The 18,357-nt window shown below is 36.4% G+C and overlaps 1 protein-coding gene across 18 annotated transcripts in view; it reads left to right on the top strand.

Moving 5' to 3' along the window:
* The window catches only part of ADGRL2 (adhesion G protein-coupled receptor L2), a 383,827-nt gene extending 365,782 nt beyond the window's left edge, over nucleotides 1-18,045 (top strand). For 3 of the 18 annotated variants that reach the window (XM_030953164.1, XM_030953165.1, XM_030953166.1), the window contains 8 exons: nucleotides 3,406-3,497; nucleotides 4,352-4,396; nucleotides 4,683-4,709; nucleotides 5,377-5,545; nucleotides 9,205-9,333; nucleotides 9,750-9,846; nucleotides 12,524-12,652; nucleotides 15,973-16,727. In XM_030953164.1, coding sequence (XP_030809024.1) covers nucleotides 3,406-3,497; nucleotides 4,352-4,396; nucleotides 4,683-4,709; nucleotides 5,377-5,545; nucleotides 9,205-9,333; nucleotides 9,750-9,846; nucleotides 12,524-12,652; nucleotides 15,973-16,727 — 1,443 coding nt within the window. Of the gene's footprint in view, nucleotides 1-3,405; nucleotides 3,498-4,351; nucleotides 4,397-4,682; nucleotides 4,710-5,376; nucleotides 5,546-9,204; nucleotides 9,334-9,749; nucleotides 9,847-12,523; nucleotides 12,653-12,879; nucleotides 12,962-13,464; nucleotides 15,165-15,245; nucleotides 15,299-15,972 lie in introns of those variants that run through there. The other 15 variants (XM_030953163.1, XM_030953169.1, XM_030953172.1 and 12 more) reach the window with 13 other exon arrangements.
* Nucleotides 18,046-18,357: the final 312 nt, after the last annotated feature.

Raw genomic sequence — 18,357 nt, forward strand, 5'->3', positions numbered from 1 at the left:
ATAGAAGATTGCTCTTAAAAGTCTCTCTTGCCATTCATGTGGGCCTTTGTATGACCTCAGAGTTCTGCCCGCTTATGGTGAGCATTTTCTTAAAGAAAGGTGTCCTATTCAGACCATCTGTCAAGCCTGGAAAACATCTACAAATTCATTTGCTTGGATCAGTAACAGTTCAGTCCTCACAGAAGCAATTCAGGCTGAAAGGAGCTCCAGGAGATCAGTGGTCAAGCCTTCTTCTCAAAGTAGCCTCCGCGCTGGGCCAGACCACATTGCTCAGAGCTGGAAAAGCTTTGCTTGTGCAAATGAATACAAAAGTCCTAATTGTGTTTTCTTTCCCCCTCCTACATATTTCTCACCGAGAAAATTAATTCAGCTATTCCTTATAAAAGCAATTATTTTCCAGCAAGTTCCCTTTCCTCACTGCGTAGTGTCTTCCATGAGAAAAAAAGAAAAAAAAAAGGCAAGATGCCCAAAAGTCTTTAACTTGTGAATTCCTCCAAAACAATCAATTTCTAGATTAAAAACAATCAAGGAGCCAAAAGCAAATCTATAGAAAGGTTTGGTTACAGTATCTGTAAGCAAGCAAAATAGGGTTTTTTTATAATGATATAATGTGTAACAGAGATGCCAGCATGTTTGAACAAGTGGCAAACCATGGTCTTTTGACTGCTGAAACTGAAAACTATGCAACATTTCACAGTGATGGAGAAACAAGTATCATATGCTCAGTTGTCATAGTTACTTTGTCTTCAAAGTACAGCATTTTTCCTTTTTTCTTGGAAGGACTTTTTCAGCTGCTGTGATATGGCATTATTATTTCTGTGGGCTGGTTTTGTGGGTCTGTACATAAATTACAATTAAAATGTCACTTAAGAAACTGCTTTGTGCAGTTGTTCCCTGGTGCAGTAAGGACACACACCCAGACAGAGCTGAGTACCTACATAAAACCTGTTAAATGCAATGGAGTTTGGCTCAAGCTCTGGGGTCTGCCCACGTCGCCAAAGGAACCTCAGTGTGTGAATACAAATTTTTATTTGTCACGTGGCAAACCAGCACTTCAGTTGCACAAAGAATCAGAGCATAAAACCCTCTTGTTTCATAAGGCAGTCATTTATGGGCTAAGCCATATCTATGAGTTTTTGATCCAAGAATCATGATGTCAGTACAATACAGGATACTCTAGGGTAGCTACTTAGGCAAGGATTAGCTTCCAGCTGTGCTGTAAATATTATTCTGAACTGGATTGTGCACTCCCAGATGCATAGGTTGCAGACAAAGTTGATGTGCGTGTTAGGATTGACACAGGGCGTGTGTCTTAGCTCTTAATCTGTTTGTTTTCACAAAAAGCAAATTGAGGTTGCGTTTTTCAGGCAGGCTGAAGAAGTGCATGTTATGTCTGCTACCAAACTGTGCAAGAAACTTTTTCAAGTAGAGAAAAATGAAATCTGTGTGCAAAGACATGGAGCTGAGGGTCAGGTCTGTTGCAGAGCCCTTGTCCTGTCTAGTGCAAAGGTCAGGGAAAGAAGCAGCTTGTTTTCTCATCCAGTGAAGTTACACCATACAGTGGAAACCTAGATGAGAGGAAGAGATCACAATGATGTAATTAAATGGTTTTTCTCATGTGGTTAGTAATTTCCTATAAGAATCATAGAAGATTATCACCAAGATCATGAATTATTGACACTTCTATTACATTTTGCAGCAATGGCAATACGCATAAACTACACCATGTACATACATCAGCCTAAAGGTTAAGTATTTTCAGCCAGTTCTTGAAACACAAACAGAAACAGAAAGGTTATTTTTGTTATTTGTATCACAAACACCTTTTTCTATTAATCTCAACATACAATTGTAAAAATGTTGTACTTTGCATGATAAGATCAAAAGTTGCCACACACTTTTCTGGTGTTGAGAACTGCATTATAGTTCGTGCTGTCCATCCTGATTTTGAGACAGCAGCAGGAGCAATAACATGATTGCCCGTAGCAGTAGGAATTGTTTCTGTAATGTGTTCTTATTAACAGACTCTGATCGGAGCCTTCAAAATACTCTTCTTTTCAAGATTAAGACCAGCTCTTCATTACAATTTCAGTGACATTTCTGACCATTGAGGCACAGCTGCTAGAACACATCTAGCATGAACTGGTATCCCCCGTGTTACAAAAATCTTGAAGATTTTGAAGCTGTCTCAAACCAAAGGCTTCCCAAATTGAGAGACTGGGTATAATCATGCTCCATCAGTAACCAGTTGCAGATACATATATATGGAAGATTATAAGGATGGGGTTCTCTATCTAATGTATGTGCTATAAGGATGTCCAAGCATATTTTGCCATCTTCTCTTAGCTTTTGGTCCAGCCACTTTGTGTGCACCATTGTAGTCGTAGACAAGGATGTGTGTATTCTTGCTGAAAGGACATGGCTCTTGCTGGTTTCAAAGATACAATTTTGTCCAACTTTTCTGTCTGATATAGGACAGCACAAACTAATTACTGAAATTATTGGATACCATTTTTTAGCCCGTGTTCTGCAGGCATCCTTGTATTTGGCTCGCCTGTGCTTTTCACAGGCTTTGAAATCGATAGGAGAAAGGCACCCAGTAACTTTGATATCTGTGATTCTGCTTCACAATAAGAGAATGATAAAAAATTTCCTTCAGTATCTTCCCTGGTGTTACCTGTATGAATGACACAACAAGAATAAGATGCCACAGTCCTTCAAGTGCACACACAGTCTCGCTTCGACAGAATCCAGACTACAAAGGGAAAGAGGGCAGCAGGAGGGTGCACCACCAGCATATGTCTATGGCACTGTTAAGTTTGATGCATTTGCTACATCTTTCTGTTTCTTTTTCTTCTTTTCCTCTCTTTTTCTTTTTTTTTTCCAGTTACATTTAAGGTCTTTTCAAGACCCCAGTAGGATTGTGAGAACAAAAAGGAATAAAAAATAAAAAATAAAGGGGAAACCAGCAAAGGTGAAAAACATTTCAAAATCAGGATGGGGTGATAAAAAGACAACTAGTATAGCCCAGTAAAGCAGTGACCATTGTCCTCAGAGAGTGATATGGGGAACAGGGCCTGGGGTGACAGGTAAAGGTGAGCAGGTGATGAGCAGAACATGCTGGAGGACAGAGCTAAACTGACAATGGCAAGTGCTGGACATTAGTTAAATACGGTGGTTCCTGATGATGTGGTGCATTTTGGAAATTAAGTGAAATAAGGACTTCTAATATGTTTATCCTCTCATTCTTATTTGCAATCACGGTTTGCAGATCATCTGATATAGTTACCAATTTTCACTACTTACTTGGAAATAAACTACAGGGTTTTTGTTTAGCCTGTAACATCATCATTATGCAACCTATTACTTGAAGTAGTTTAATTTCATTCTTATCTGTTTTGACAGCTGAATCTTATCTTCCTGGTGATCACATTGTGCAAAATGGTGAAGCACTCAAACACTTTGAAACCAGACTCTAGCAGGTTGGAAAACATTAAGTAAGTGCTTTGTGTTCAAGTATGAGAACTATGATTATTTTCTGATTGCTGAACTGATTGAAAGCTACTCTCCATTAGGAGCACATGCCATTGTCTCCCAGCAACTGCAGATGTCAATTAGAAGCAAACAGAGCCAATCCTGCTTTCGTCACATTGTTGCTGTAATGTCACAAACGCCGGTCAAAATTAGATAATTTCAGCCTGGAACTAGTGCCAAGAAACTGTTTCACGGAAATGCCACAGCACTGTAGTAATTTCATTTGCATTTAAAATGTAGTTCAAAAATGATGTTCCTGTTTGCATGGCTGATATGATTATATTAAGTTTGTTTTGTTAAATGACTTTTTGATTTAGGGATTCTGAGCAGTTTCTACTCGTAATCCTGTTCTCCCCAGAGAATTGACTCTATTATTATTGTTAACTCGAAGATTATCTGTTGTTTTCATGCTAATTTAACAAATGTTTACTTTATCATGGTGTTCTACTGTAGTGTCCCTTTTGCAGAGTAATATAAGTTTTTGATAACTAACAAGGCTTTGGCAGCTTTCACTTTTTTAGATAGCTTTTTACTGTATTCTGTTTAGCCTTACGTTGTATTCAAGGTTTTTGTAACCAACACTGAAGGGATGGTGCCACTTTCTAACAGAGGGTTGGATGTGAAAGGGTCTGACAGATCTGCTTTGAACGTTGGAAATGGCAAAGGGAGACTTTCAGTAAGGATAACATTGTGAACTAGATGTTCTAGATAGGTCAGTATCAGCTTCATTGCATGTTGCATGATGAGAGAGAGAGCTAATCTCTAGCATCTCTCTCTTTTCTTCCTTTTCCTCTTTCTGTCTTCTCATCCACACCAGTAATTACCGTGTTTGTGATGGCTACTATAATACGGACTTACCTGGGTAAGATAGAACCCTACATTAACAAACTTCTAGCATGATTTTTAACTTTACAAACTCGGTCATATTGTGGATTTCCCTTAATTTTAATTAACTATTTTTGAGATACCTGATTTGCTAAAGACTTTTAAACTATTACATGCCTTTATACTTTTAAATTGCTTGCATCTGCATTTTGAATTTCCTAATTTTGACTAATTTTTATAGACAATTAAAATGCTCTTATTAATTTCTGTTTAAATTCTGTCTAATAATTTTGTTTCTCTTTTCTGCTTATAATGCTTTCTAGCTATGAAGATAATAAGCCATTTATCAAGTAAGATCATTAGTTAGATGTGGAATTCACTGACTAAATTCCCTTTCCCTTTCATTCTGTGCTGTTTGCTACAATTCCTTTTCCTTAACCTATTCATGATGGAATCTTTTTTAGATTGTTCTGTAAAGCAATATCCATATTTTTGTCGCATTTCAGCAGGGTTTCTTCATGCGGAAGTTGCATCCTCTAGCTTCAGTTTAGCTGAGTTTATCGAAGCATTAATGATTTGGGCTCTAGGCTTTTAATCTGCTGTTTAACCTTTGTGCATTTGTGTTACATTATTTGGTGTCATATGGCAGCACCACTGTTTAAAATCTATGGTGTGATTAGTGGCTAAGCCAGATTTATCAATCTCTTCTCTAAAAGCAGATAAAGCAATGGAGTAGCTGAGGCTTGTGCTATACTTCTGCATTTCAAAATAGTTTTGACATCCTATGCTGTTCTTGAGAAAGACAAAGGTTATATTTATTCTTGCTGTTTTCATTGGAGTCTAGGAGTACTGAATGGAATTGTTCTTTCTTTAATAGATAAAAGGTTAAACCCAAGGAATTTTTACATTTGAATGTGAAACTAGTAAAAGTCAACTGCAGGAACTGAAATGTTAATATTGGATTTGGCGAAGTACATTCTCGTAAGTAATGTTACTAAAATTAATTTTCTTTTACAGATCCTGGGTCCTGGGTGCATTTGCTCTCCTGTGTCTCCTTGGCCTAACATGGTCATTTGGTCTGCTGTTTATAAATGAGGGGACCGTTGTGATGACATATCTCTTCACAGTATTTAATGCTTTCCAAGGAATGTTTATTTTCATCTTTCATTGTGCCCTTCAAAAGAAAGTAAGTTACCAAAACCACAGATGAATGTTCTCTAACTCCTTAGAAATGCCACACATAATTCTTAAGAAAATAGAGATAAAATTAACAATTTGAAGAACTGGAGTATTTTAAAGTAGTTGAGGAGGGGACTAGAATTCCAGTGCAATTCTTGCTGTATGTTCTAGTGAGTCATGTAACTGCTCTGAGACCCAGACAGGTTTAACATGGATGCAGCACTTCCAACCTGGGCTTGAAAAGTTTGAAGATTTTGTGAAGAAAATGTAAAAGTTGAACACTGGTAGTGTGATACATATTAGCCTGGACTTACAGCCAAAAATCTTTTATGTCCACATGAAACAAGTCCTGCCTTTGCTGCAGTGCTGCAAACAGAGGATCAGGTATGATATCAGCCCATATCAGCCCAGAAATGCTCTCCTTTTCTTAGAACAAGGCAGAGCACCTTTCCTGAGGTCCCATTAAGCTGAGATCACATAAAGCGATGGGTGATAGGCAGGGATTGTACTATATGTGCTCATTCATTACAAAATAAAGTGGGATGCAAAAATTAATTTTATTATGAACTTTGACACACCTTAGAACAAAGTAGTCATTAATGCTGGACACCTGCTAACAGGAATAGTTTTCTGAAGATGGAAAAGATGCCAGCATTAATGCCTTTTTTCCAAGTATTTGCTTCCCCCAGAAATCCCAATAGTTTTGTGCTCTGCACTGGAGCCTCCCTCACAAGTGGGATGAGCTAAATTAGTTCTGCTCCCTTTCTCTGGATGAAAGCAGAAGGGTCCAGAAGGAGCTGGAAGGAGAGACAAAGAGAGACAGAGGGAGGCAGAGAGAAAGCTTGAAGGAGAGAGAGGAGAAAGCAGGAGAGAAGGAAAGTGAAGGGCACAGCTCTGTGGGACCCTTTTTTGGGTTCTCTGCACCCCTTCTCTTCCCCAGAGGGTGGAGATTGCTTCGAAGGATGCCTTAGAGGTGTTTTAATGAAGAGTGCATAGGAAATGCTGAAAGCCTTTGTTAGAAGGCAGGACAAATGAAAGTAATGAGAGTTGAGAGGAAGGGTGAGCATCAAAAAATCCCACCCAAACAAACTTAACGTGAAATGCAGTATGTCCTACATTTGGAAATATCCAATTTGCAGTATTTAGATTATAAATATTTTTACCAGTTTTAGGCTGGAGACCTAGCAATTATTAACTCCCATTATAATTAGCTCACCAGAGACATAATTAACTGATATTTACAAGATGGTTTCAGACCACTGGATAAAGTGTTGTTTAAATACAAAAATCCTATGCTCATGTTCTCAACTGTACCAACTCTAACATTACCAGCATCTCTAAATTTGGTTTAGACAATGGCATTCAGAGATGTTTTAGGAAAAGATCTGGTAGACAGAATTTTACCTGGATGAACATGACACTCCACTCGTTTGGAAAAAACAAAAGCACACTTAGCAGATTGAGCCTAAGAGAAGAAGATAGGGAAGAAATGCAAACATTTCCAAAATGCAAATATTTTCTAGGTTAGGGTTTCATAAAATGTTTCCCTTTTTACTATTTGTATTGGACTTGAAAATCAGAAACAGATTCCTTTTTTATTTATTTTTACAGCTGTGCATTGTTTTTATTTAAAGTGGAGTCAGCAAAAAGCAATATTAAAATACCAGTCAAGTGTGAAAAAAACATAACCTAGAGCAATAAGATTTATACCTGAAAGAATGTTAAAGCTGCCATTTAAGATTTTTAAGTATCACTGCCTTTGACTGGATATTGTCCTGTGCTCTGTCTGCATAGCTAATGTACTCTTTTTATTCTGTTATTACTACTTGGTCACTAAATTGAACAGAGAAATAGCATTGTGGAAGTGAAAACTATTATGTTTCCAGTTCTGACGAGATGATAGTGCTGTTGCTTCCATCAGTTTCCAACAAGCTATAATTTAGAAATAATGACAGTGGAATGCACAGTCCTGACAGATAATGTACATTCACTGCAATACAGGCATTAGGCAAAACCAGCCCTGGAGGGTGGTATTTGGGTAAAAATACAATTTTGATTGCTATTGTCTCTACTGTGTAGTGGCTTAGAGCATTTAATATCCATTAGTGTTCAGGAGTGTTTTTTCTTAGGTGTTATACCATCTACTGACTATGTATATAGACCTATGTTTTCCAGGGTTAAAAATTATAATTTTAAGTTGTTTCATTTCTGTTTTCATGTTTTTACATGTCTTTTGTGCTGATATAGATAGGAGTTGATTTTAAATATGTACCATATACTTTTATAAAAAGCTGAATTATTGTGCCTCACTTGAAGTTAAAGTAAAAATTATTCAACTTTTCTTCATCCTTGTGATGTATAAAAACAGCCCAGTATGTATTCCTTGAGTAAAACTCCTGTAAAAAACAGCACATTACATATGTAAATCCACACTATTAATTTTTTGCATTTTTTCCTCTCTCCTTTTTGCATACACATAACTTTGTGTCTTATATATTCATAGGTCAAGCAGAATTTCCAGATTAGCTGAAATCCCTCTTTTCACAGAAACTCATGAGTCTCGTTGATGTAGAAGAGACACTTAAGTTCCCATGTAATCTGGTGGAAGATTTATGAGTTTAGACTTACACATCTATACAAATTCTATCCACTGTGTCCTTTCACTGGTGCAGACTTGCTGCCAAGATATGCACACACTCTTCTGTTATCCAAAACTAATAGTCAGTGAAGCAGTCATGGAATATAAGAGAATCAACTGCTCTGTAAAGTGATCCTGATTACTTTTATGGCAATTGTTATCACACATAACAAAGCTAAAGTTTCCCGTGGGTCACTGGAAAGAGAAAGTGAATAAATGTAGCCCAAATACTGAAGTCATTAATTAGTTTTGCTGCTCTTAAAAAAAAAATAAATCATAAACATGCGTATATTCAAATTTCTAGATTCAACAAAGACAGGAACTGGAATTTTATGTTTTGGTCCTAAAAGTGAAGGGTGCTTCATTCCCAGCCTTTATGGTTCAAAAAGTGATTCTGGAACACTGGCAAGTGGCTCCACCAGCATGGCTGGGGCTGTGCCTGGAGTGGGGCAGTGGTGTTTGTGAGCTCTGTTCAGGGCCAGGGCAGGTGTGGCCATCTGAAGTAGCAGCTGGATGAGTTACATAGAGTAAGAAAATTCCTTTACAGGCACTGGAAATTTTACACTCTTTATTGGAAATCATTGCATAAGGGGTAGTACTGAGCAGTGCTCAAGCCCTTCTTGCCTGCTAGGATGGGAAGACAGGCTTGCTGTGCTTTCTGCACCAAAAGCTCTTATAAAAACCACTATTTTCAGCCAGCATTCCTGTCAGGTAAACTTAACTATATTAATCTACAATATGAAAATTGAATAAAAACAATTCTCTAACTAAGTCAGTAATTATCCAGGGACATCTCTAAGAAGTGTGTGTATACCTTGGAAATAATTGGTTCAAAACTCCTGGGTAGCTGCTAATACTGCCACTGAGTAGAGAGAAATATGTGGGTTTGCTAACAGCCAGCAATTCAACAGACAAGAATTATCTATTTGCTTGAAAAGTGAGTAGTTCCAATGCAAGGTTCATGTGTTTTTGCCAGCAGCTATTTAAAACTATTTCTTGTGCTAAGCAATTTTTTTTTTCCCTCATAGGTACGTAAGGAATATGGGAAATGCTTCAGACATTCCTACTGCTGTGGAGGACTTCCAACTGAGAGTCCCCACAGCTCAGTGAAGGCATCAACCACCAGAACCAGTGCTCGCTATTCCTCTGGCACTCAGGTAACAAAGATTTTGACAGCATCTTTTAATTACCTTATTTATGAAAAGCCTACTGAGATGTCTTCCAATCAGAAAGACTAATTGTCTTCTCATTATTGTCATTTAGAATGGTAAATACATACTTCTGCGTTGTAGAATTATTTCTTTTTAAACAGTTATTTTCGTCTAATACAAATATGTTACTTTTTCTTGTAATTAGGGACTGATTTATGGGAAGCTTTATACCATCCTAGTTCATTGAAATAAAGTTTAATAAATTAGAGTTTTAATAAAAAAATAAGGAATTTTCATGGTGTGCTAGAAAAATGGTTTACTTTAGGCTAAAATAAACACAAATATTCTACATAATAGCACATGAGCAGGAAAAAATCTTTTTGTAATCTACTATGTTTTGTCTCATTGCTTTGTGCTAACAGAGTCGGATAAGGAGGATGTGGAATGACACTGTGAGAAAACAATCGGAATCGTCTTTTATCTCAGGTGACATCAACAGCACTTCAACACTTAATCAAGGTCAGTCACTGGGAACATTTCAGTTTTAGAATCCATAAATTATTACAGATTTTATATCACTTAACACAGAAGAATTGAAAATAATGTTAAAAAAAATCTGGAACAAGTGTTCTCTAAAAGCAGATTTTTAAAGTTATCCACCAGCACTTTTGAAAACCATGTTCCCTTAACTGGCCCCTGCTATAGAAGTTGAATTCTTCAATTCATGGGAATGTATTTAAATTAGTTTCATCAATAATTTAGCTTAAAAGCAAGATCATAATTTTAAATCTTTCCTAACCTTTATAGGTTAAATCTGAAATAGAAATATGAGTGCAGTAACATTTTCATGCATATTTGACTGATTTTTAGGTGCAGAAATTTTCCCAGTGAAATCTAATTGATATCATTTCTATGCAAAAGATGTCTGTAAATCATTTATCTTTTCTATTTCAAAGAGCATCATATCTGTAACATGGGACAGAATCCAGATTTTCAGGCACAGAGAAGTCAAAACTCAAAACTTCTCATCTCAGATAGACTTTGAAATCTGTAATCTCATTATTATGTCCAGACAGAAGACAAGGGTGTTTACCAAGACAGATTGTCCCTCCCTTTCTCCCCTCCCTGCTGTGTTTTGGAGGCAGTTTGAACCAGCAGTGGAGGGAGGACTGCTCTGTGCAAGCCAGACTTGAAGCCTGTTCTTCCACCCAATCCTTAGGTGAAGAGCAGGTAGCCCTGGTCACACTGCAACCAGTTCCTGCTCCACTCAGAAAGTTTCAAACAGAAAATCCAAATTCAGGATTTGATAGCAGGAACCTGTATTTACATTCATTTTGGAAGTAAAACCATGGTGTTTGCAAAGCAAAAGGTATCATAAAACATGACTCTATTTTTGATATTTGGTACATAGAAAGTGGGTAAGACCTGTGTTTCTCACTGCTCCTCCCACCCCCCTTATGAATCCTGCATGTTCTTCTGGCAAAAATCAAAATTAAGTAACTTCTCCTAGGTAGAAAATGGATATTTTTCATGTCTCCTTCAGTGTCTTACTAAAATTCAAAAAATACATAAAATTTGGTAGTTACTGTAATTTTCTGTCTGTGACTCCTGAGGTTTGCCCTAATTGTGCTGCACTGTTAGTTAATCCAGTGTTGAACAGAGGTCTCAGCAGCTTCTCCCTGTTTCAAGTTCCAGACTCAAGTCACTGGAGGTGTTCTGCCATGATTAGAAAAATTGTTATCAACTCTGTTCAGTTATAATTTTGTCACTATTTCAATGATACATACGTATTAAGGTAGTTTAAAAATTAATGTCAACTGTCATTTTTCCTTTAAAATAAAAATTGAGCTTTTAATTAAGCTTTTTTTTCTTGTGACAAAGAAATTTGCATTGAACAAAATCATAACTATAAATTACATGTAATTAGTCTAAGATTAAATATAGTATGCAAAATTTAGAAAAACCAAGCAAAATATATTTCAGTTATTATTTCTGGTAAGAAGTACTTTACAATGGGAAAAAAACTATGATAATTTTTTTAGTTGATCACTAATACAAATTTTCAAATAAGATTAGCATACTCAGACCATAATTCTCCGAGTGTTAAAAATTTCTGCTCATTTCTGCTGCTAAGTAGTTCTGGGACTACAAAAGCATTAATATTTGGAATATATATAATTACTTGACAAAGTATTTATACTACAAAAATAGAGCTGTTTCTCTAATTGTCTTTGGGTCTGTAATACACTGATCCTGATGTACTGCTTTGCAAAGTAATAAAAAAGAAACTTGAATTTGGTCTTATTGAAATGTTTAAATTAATTTTTAAATCACAGCACTTTTCTTGTAGTAGCTAGAAATCAGAGATCAATTGACTTTTTAATAATTCCTCAAAATATGCTGGTTTTTTATCTGATTATTCTGAGAGTGTTTAAATGGTGTTGCATTAACATATAAATTTGAATTTACAAGAGTTTAAAAGAGTCTGTTCATGTAGTATTCTTCTTTGTCTTACATTGTTTGTAAACTGATAGTTTAAAGAAATTTGTCATTCAAGGAATTCTTTTTTAAAACCTGGCAGATACGTTTGCAGCATGACTGTCCCAGGAGAAAATGTGAATGCTCTGATTTCTTAGAGCAAATATTTTGCTTTCCCCTCAGCATGCATACTTTTGCATATACTAAGATATACTTCTTGCAATTTGTCATCCACTGTCTGTTTGAAAACAGCAATTCCCTTCCACTATCTGTGTGTTTTTAATAAAGTGAGTAACAGCTCTGATCCTGTCATAAGAGGTTTTTCAATGCCTTTCAGTTTGAGAAATTCAGTTCTGTCAATTCTGGACAGAAGTGCTCCCTATGATCATTTTTAAAGTCCTAATAGCTTTATGTAGTACCTTGATCTCTAAACATTTAATTGCTACTCTTGTGTAACAGTGATATTGTATACATTAGTAAATATCACTTTCACTAGATGTTTACTTTGGGGATTTGGACAGCACCTGTGAATTACTGGAATCTAACTGTATTTTCCTGCTCCCATTTCCAATGCATAGCTCAAATACATCCAGAAATTTTCAGCTGAATTACATTTTAGAAATCCTACATGATTCATGATGAATAAAAATTATTCTTTATTGAAACTGTCAGGCTAAAATTAAGCAACTGACATTTTTTTCTGTTTCTTTTGCTTTAGGAATGACTGGCAATTACCTACTAACAAACCCTCTTCTTCGACCACACGGCACTAACAACCCCTATAACACATTGCTCGCAGAAACAGTTGTATGTAATGCCCCTTCAGCTCCTGTGTTTAACTCACCAGGTGTGCTTATACTTCCTGAATAAACTGCTTTTCTTGGCTCACTCCAAATTCCCTCTTTTCCCTAGATAGAAATTCAAGTTGCAATACCCCAGCCATACAGTCTGAATTTCTGAAATAAATTCGAGAAATGCAGTGTTGCCAATGTCATCTTGTAAAACTGCACTATATTATAGTAATGCCTTTGCCCTAACAGTATTTACCAATAATTATCCATGTTTTTAACACAGGTGGCATAAATCTTAATATACTATTAAAGGACTGACACCACATGGTCCGAGAGCCCATCTTCAAGATAAATATCACTTAGAGGTATCATGTCTGTACAATATAAGGTTGACTCTAAAGCTTGCTGAGAAAACCCTGCTTATGGAATGGATGAGATGCTAAAGCAGTGCAAGGCATCTTGACACCTTTGGATACCCCGGTGTGGAAAATTGTATCCAGCATCAAACAGATCTAAACTATAGTATAGTGCAGCTTTATGGGAGATCATTTTCCTCTAGGAAAATCTTGAGATTAGCAGTTAGAAAAGCTTAGTTCTGTAGGAATAAAGGGTGTCATCATTTACCTAACATTTTGTTGTTACATTATCTACTTGCTTTTTTTAACGATGTTGCAGTTCATCAGTAAATATCTTGCAGATACTGTTTGATGAGTCCTAAGATCACTTTAGTGTAAATAGAATGATAAATCTTTGAAAAAGAGCTCATAAAACCTTGTTTCCAGTTTTTATTTCAAGTCTCCTTTTTAACTGAACTGTAGTTTCTATTTTCATTCTCTTGTTTTCTTACTTTCCTTATGCTTTCCTCTAGCAACCTACAGAGAGACAAGTATGGGAGTAAAACTTAACTTTGCCTATCAAATGTAAATTTTTTCAGCATGATTTTTAATGGGCACAATTAAAACATAACTAGCGGTCATGAAGTAGACTCAGCGGGCAAGTGGTTCACAATTTGCAAATAAAATGTTTCCACATTCAAAAAGTACTTGCAAACTGCTTTTTGGGAAACACCATGAGGTCTGTAGCAAGCCCTATTGGTAACAGAAGTTATTCAATGCTGAAATAATTTGCTGTTTAAAACCAAAACAGTGTCATGCCGAAATGCTTAATAATTTACTTATATTTTTACATTCCTACAGTAATCTTGCTACAGGCTATGAAAGATTTCAAATTAATTACCTGATCATGGGCAACAAAATTTACTTCATCAAACCAATTTGAATATATTCTAGCATGCTTAACTCTGCAGTATATCATAGAAAACTCATTTTGGATTATCAGATGTATTTTGATATCTCTTTAGCAGAGGAAAAGAAAATGAAAATTACAGAATTAAATCACTTTCATGAGGGAAATGAATCCAGCATGTGGTCCATGTGTTGTCTACTTTTATAAATGCCATATGTTCTGCACAGCTAAATCCATTGCAAGAAAAATCTTGGAACATACATGAAATTGCAAAACTACATAGTTGTTTAATCAAAGCTTAAAGAGGCCTTTCAAACAACCCTCATCACTGTTAAAATCAGTACACATGGAGAAGAGTTAGCAATAACACAAATGCGAAATGACTTGCAAATTGCTCAGAATTTATTTGGAAATGATTACTCTATTTTTCAAAGTTGAAAACAAAAATCTTTTCATGAGAAAATGCAATCTCTTTTTAATTGAAAACAACATTTCCAGGGAATATTGAATTTTCTAAGATAAGCTGCAGCTTTAATTGTGAAAATATAAATCCACAAAATGAGAAAATGTAAAATCTTTTCCAAAAAAACTTTTCCCTTATACTCCTCCAAGCCTTGCATATTATGCAGCAGCCTCACAGTGGTCAGTCTCATTTCAGTAAAGTCACTTCATTCTTTCTTTACTTCCAGACATATCTGTAGATAAAGTGCTTTTCTAGGAATGCTCTAACCGTCTGATTTCCATGGTTCAGACTGTTTAATTTCTTGCAAAGTTTTTTTTCTTTTTTTTTTCTTTTGCTTTGCTTGGGAAGCACTGTGCTGTCATAGTTTACATGTCTTTGTGTCTATAGGAAAACCTTTTCTTTATCAAGTTATCGGAAAAAAAAGCCAAAACCCAAAGCATAAAGACTTTAATCATCATAAGACTTCATTTTACCCCCTCTTAAACTCCTTTTCATGTTTTCAGCAGGCTTACCCAATCTGTCATTCCCTCAACAGCTATGAGATATCAGCCATGGCTGATTTCCTCTTCCCATTCCACAACTAATATTTATTCTTTGGTTTAATTTCTGTGACCCATACTTACAGAAATTCCTAACATTTCTGCATTTGACTTCCATGCCCATGGTAACTGTGGGCCTAGCTCTTAATTAACTATTCTGGTTCATTCAGCGCTGTCACTGTGACTGATGCAGACTGCAGGCAAACTTTGACCTTTAGGAGCCTGGGGCCTTTGTTGGCAGACAGAATATTAGTGCAAAAAAATTACATTAACTGGGAAAAGAAAAGCTGTTATTGCTTAGTAATCTAATTTGCTGAACCCTTGCTCTGACTAAGTTGCTGAGAAGCTCAGTAATTCTTCATCATGTTACAATAAATCATTTTACTTTCTTTTATATATCAGCTACTCTTAGGCCAGATAGCCTGAGCAGACAGACATGATGTGAGTTGTCCAAAGTGAGTCATTCCACCTGCTGTCTATCGTGTTGTTGGATGGTGCTTGTGGGCCCTGGTCCCTGTAGTGTGAAAGATGGCTGTCCTTGTTTAACATAAATTCTTTGTATTTATCCATTTTTTTCATTCTTTTCTTTACTTCATCTCCAAAAAAAAACAAAACCAAAAAACAGGAAAAAAATGTTAGAAATGTTGTTAAAGTAGTTGCTTGCCAGTTATGTGGGTTTATGTTGTACATTTACCTTCAGTTATGTCTGTGATCTAATTCCTTTTTAATTTAGTGTTGTTTAGGACAAATTCTGTTAATTTTCTTTTTCTAAATCATAGTGATGTACTTCAAAACATAGATGTTTCCAAATGAATTGCTTTGCATTACATATGCAAGGGCATGGAGTGAACAGTTCCTTGTGGAAAAGTCACATAATTGACACTCAATTACGAAATTCAAATGCCACTATTCCCCACAGGAAACACACATTACTATTTTTAGAATGCATCTTTCCTATAAGGTGTGCAACTGTTTACATTTGGGAATGTTCAATAAACTAACTTTTCTCAAGTTTTACTTCCAAGTACAACTTTGTCCTGAACTACATTAAAGAACTTTGTTTAAAAAAAAAAAAAAAGGTGATAAAAACATGTCAGGCAATAACCAGAGCTGTCCTTTTGCATTTCAGGACATTCACTGAACAATGCCAGGGATACAAGTGCCATGGATACTCTACCGCTAAATGGTAATTTCAACAACAGCTACTCATTGCGCAATGGAGACTATAACGACAGCGTGCAAGTTGTAGACTGTGGACTAAGCCTGAATGATGCAGCTTTTGAGAAAATGATCATTTCAGAGTTAGTGCACAACAACCTGCGTGGCAGCAGCAAGAACCACAACCTGGAGCGGGCGCTGCCAGCCAAGGCTGTGATCGGCGGGAGCAGTAGCGAAGATGACGCCATCGTGGCAGACGCCTCATCTTTGATGCACAGCGATGCCCCCGGGCTGGAGCTCCACCACAAAGAGCTGGAGGCCCCGCTCATCCCTCAGCGGACTCACTCCCTTCTGTACCAGCCCCAGAAGAAAGTGAAGACCGAGGGAACTGACAGCTACGTCTCACAGCTGACAGCTGAGGCTGACGACCGCCTCCAGTCCCCCAACAGAGACTCTCTTTACACGAGCATGCCCAACCTCAGAGACTCTCCCTACCCAGAGAGCAGCCCCGACATTGAAGAAGACCTCTCTCCTTCCAGGAGGAGTGAAAACGAGGACATTTACTACAAGAGCATGCCAAACCTAGGAGCTGGCCATCAGCTTCAGATGTACTATCAAATCAGCAGGGGTAATAGCGACGGCTATATCATTCCCATTAACAAAGAAGGATGTATTCCAGAAGGAGATGTTAGAGAAGGACAAATGCAACTAGTGACAAGCCTTTAATAGTGTAGCAAAGAAATATTAAAGGTCACGTTCAAGTATTAAAAAGACTTAATTGGCCCCGTGCAGGCTCCCTCATATCTGCTTGAAGAGACAATTCTGTTGACCCTGTGGTTCTCCAGTAACAGGGATGACTGGACCTCGCAGTTCTGTGAATTTTTATAAAGCAAAAACTTTGTATATACACAGAGTATACTAAAATGAATTATTTGTTACAAAGAAAAGAAATACCAACAAGGTATTTACGATATCTTCTGCTGCTGAATTTAACAAAATTGTGAAAAAAAAGAGAAATAAACACTTTCCAGCCATTTTACTGCAGCAGTTTGTGAACTAAATTTGTAAATATGGCTGCACCATTTTTTTTCCTAGGCCTACATTGTATTATATACAAGGCGTAGGCTTTAAAATCCTGTGGGACAAATTTACTGTACCTTACTGTTCCTGACAAGACTTGCAAAAGCAGGAGAGATATTCTGCATCAATTTGCAGTTCACTGCAAATCTTTTCCATTAGGGCAAAGATTGAATACATGTCTAACCACTAGCAATCAAGCCACAGGCCTTATTTCATATATTTCCTCAACTGTACAATGAACCGTTCTCATGAAAAAATGGCTAAAGAAATTATATTTTGTTCTATTGCTAGGGTAAAATAAATACATTTGTGTCCAACTGAAATATAATTGTCATTAAAAGATAATTTTAAAGAGTTTGAAGAAAATATTGTGAAAAGCTCTTGGTTGCACATATGTTATAAGCTGTTTTTCTTACACTGTTCATAGTACGATAGTTTGTTTAAAATGCAAGTTCTACCTGTTTTCACTTATTTTTTCACTGTAAACAGTGTTCTGCTTTGACAAGTTAGTTTTTACTCTTAAGTTTTGAATTTTTATTGCCAAAAAAAACCATAATTGGGGAGAAAGTTGTTTTAGAAGCCAATTATGCCAAGCCTTGCACAAATTTGGTGTAGCTAACAAAGATTGTAACTCAATTCCCTGTTCATCCTTTAATCAGGGTTGGGTGGTAAGGGGTAAAGGGGACACTGGACACTTCTCACAAGCTTTCTCGTGAATAAAAGGTGCCTGTCCTTTAAAAAAAATAAATAAAACACAACTATAACTCTTCCATATTCCTTCTTGCCTATATTTAGTAATTAATTTATTTTATGATAAAAAATCGAATGAAATGTAAATTGTTTCAACAAAATTCTGCTTTTTTCATCCCTTTATGTAAACCTGTTAATAATGAGCCCATCACTAATACCCAGTGTAAAGTTTAACACCTGTTTGACAGTAAATAAATGTGAATTTTTTTCCAAATAGGTAAAATGTGCATTATTATGTACGAAGCATAATTGGCATCAGCAGTCCTTCGACCCAGATGTGCCCTGCCTAGAATGGCATCTTTACATTTCATGATTTAAGTGTCAAGAATTCAACAGAAACTGTCTATAGCTCTACAGAAGACAGGTCATCTTTAATATTCCTTTGTCACAATTGAATAGGATCAAACCAAGATATAGCAGGGTCATTAGGAAAATGTACTGTAAATTCATATATTTGCATAACTTTTAAGTAGGCATCTGCACTGAAATTAAAAAAAGGTGGTAAACACCACTCTCATGTTCTTGG

Source organism: Camarhynchus parvulus, chromosome 8 (genome assembly GCF_901933205.1).
Source record: "Camarhynchus parvulus chromosome 8, STF_HiC, whole genome shotgun sequence".
In the NCBI taxonomy this organism is placed as follows: domain Eukaryota; kingdom Metazoa; phylum Chordata; class Aves; order Passeriformes; family Thraupidae; genus Camarhynchus; species Camarhynchus parvulus.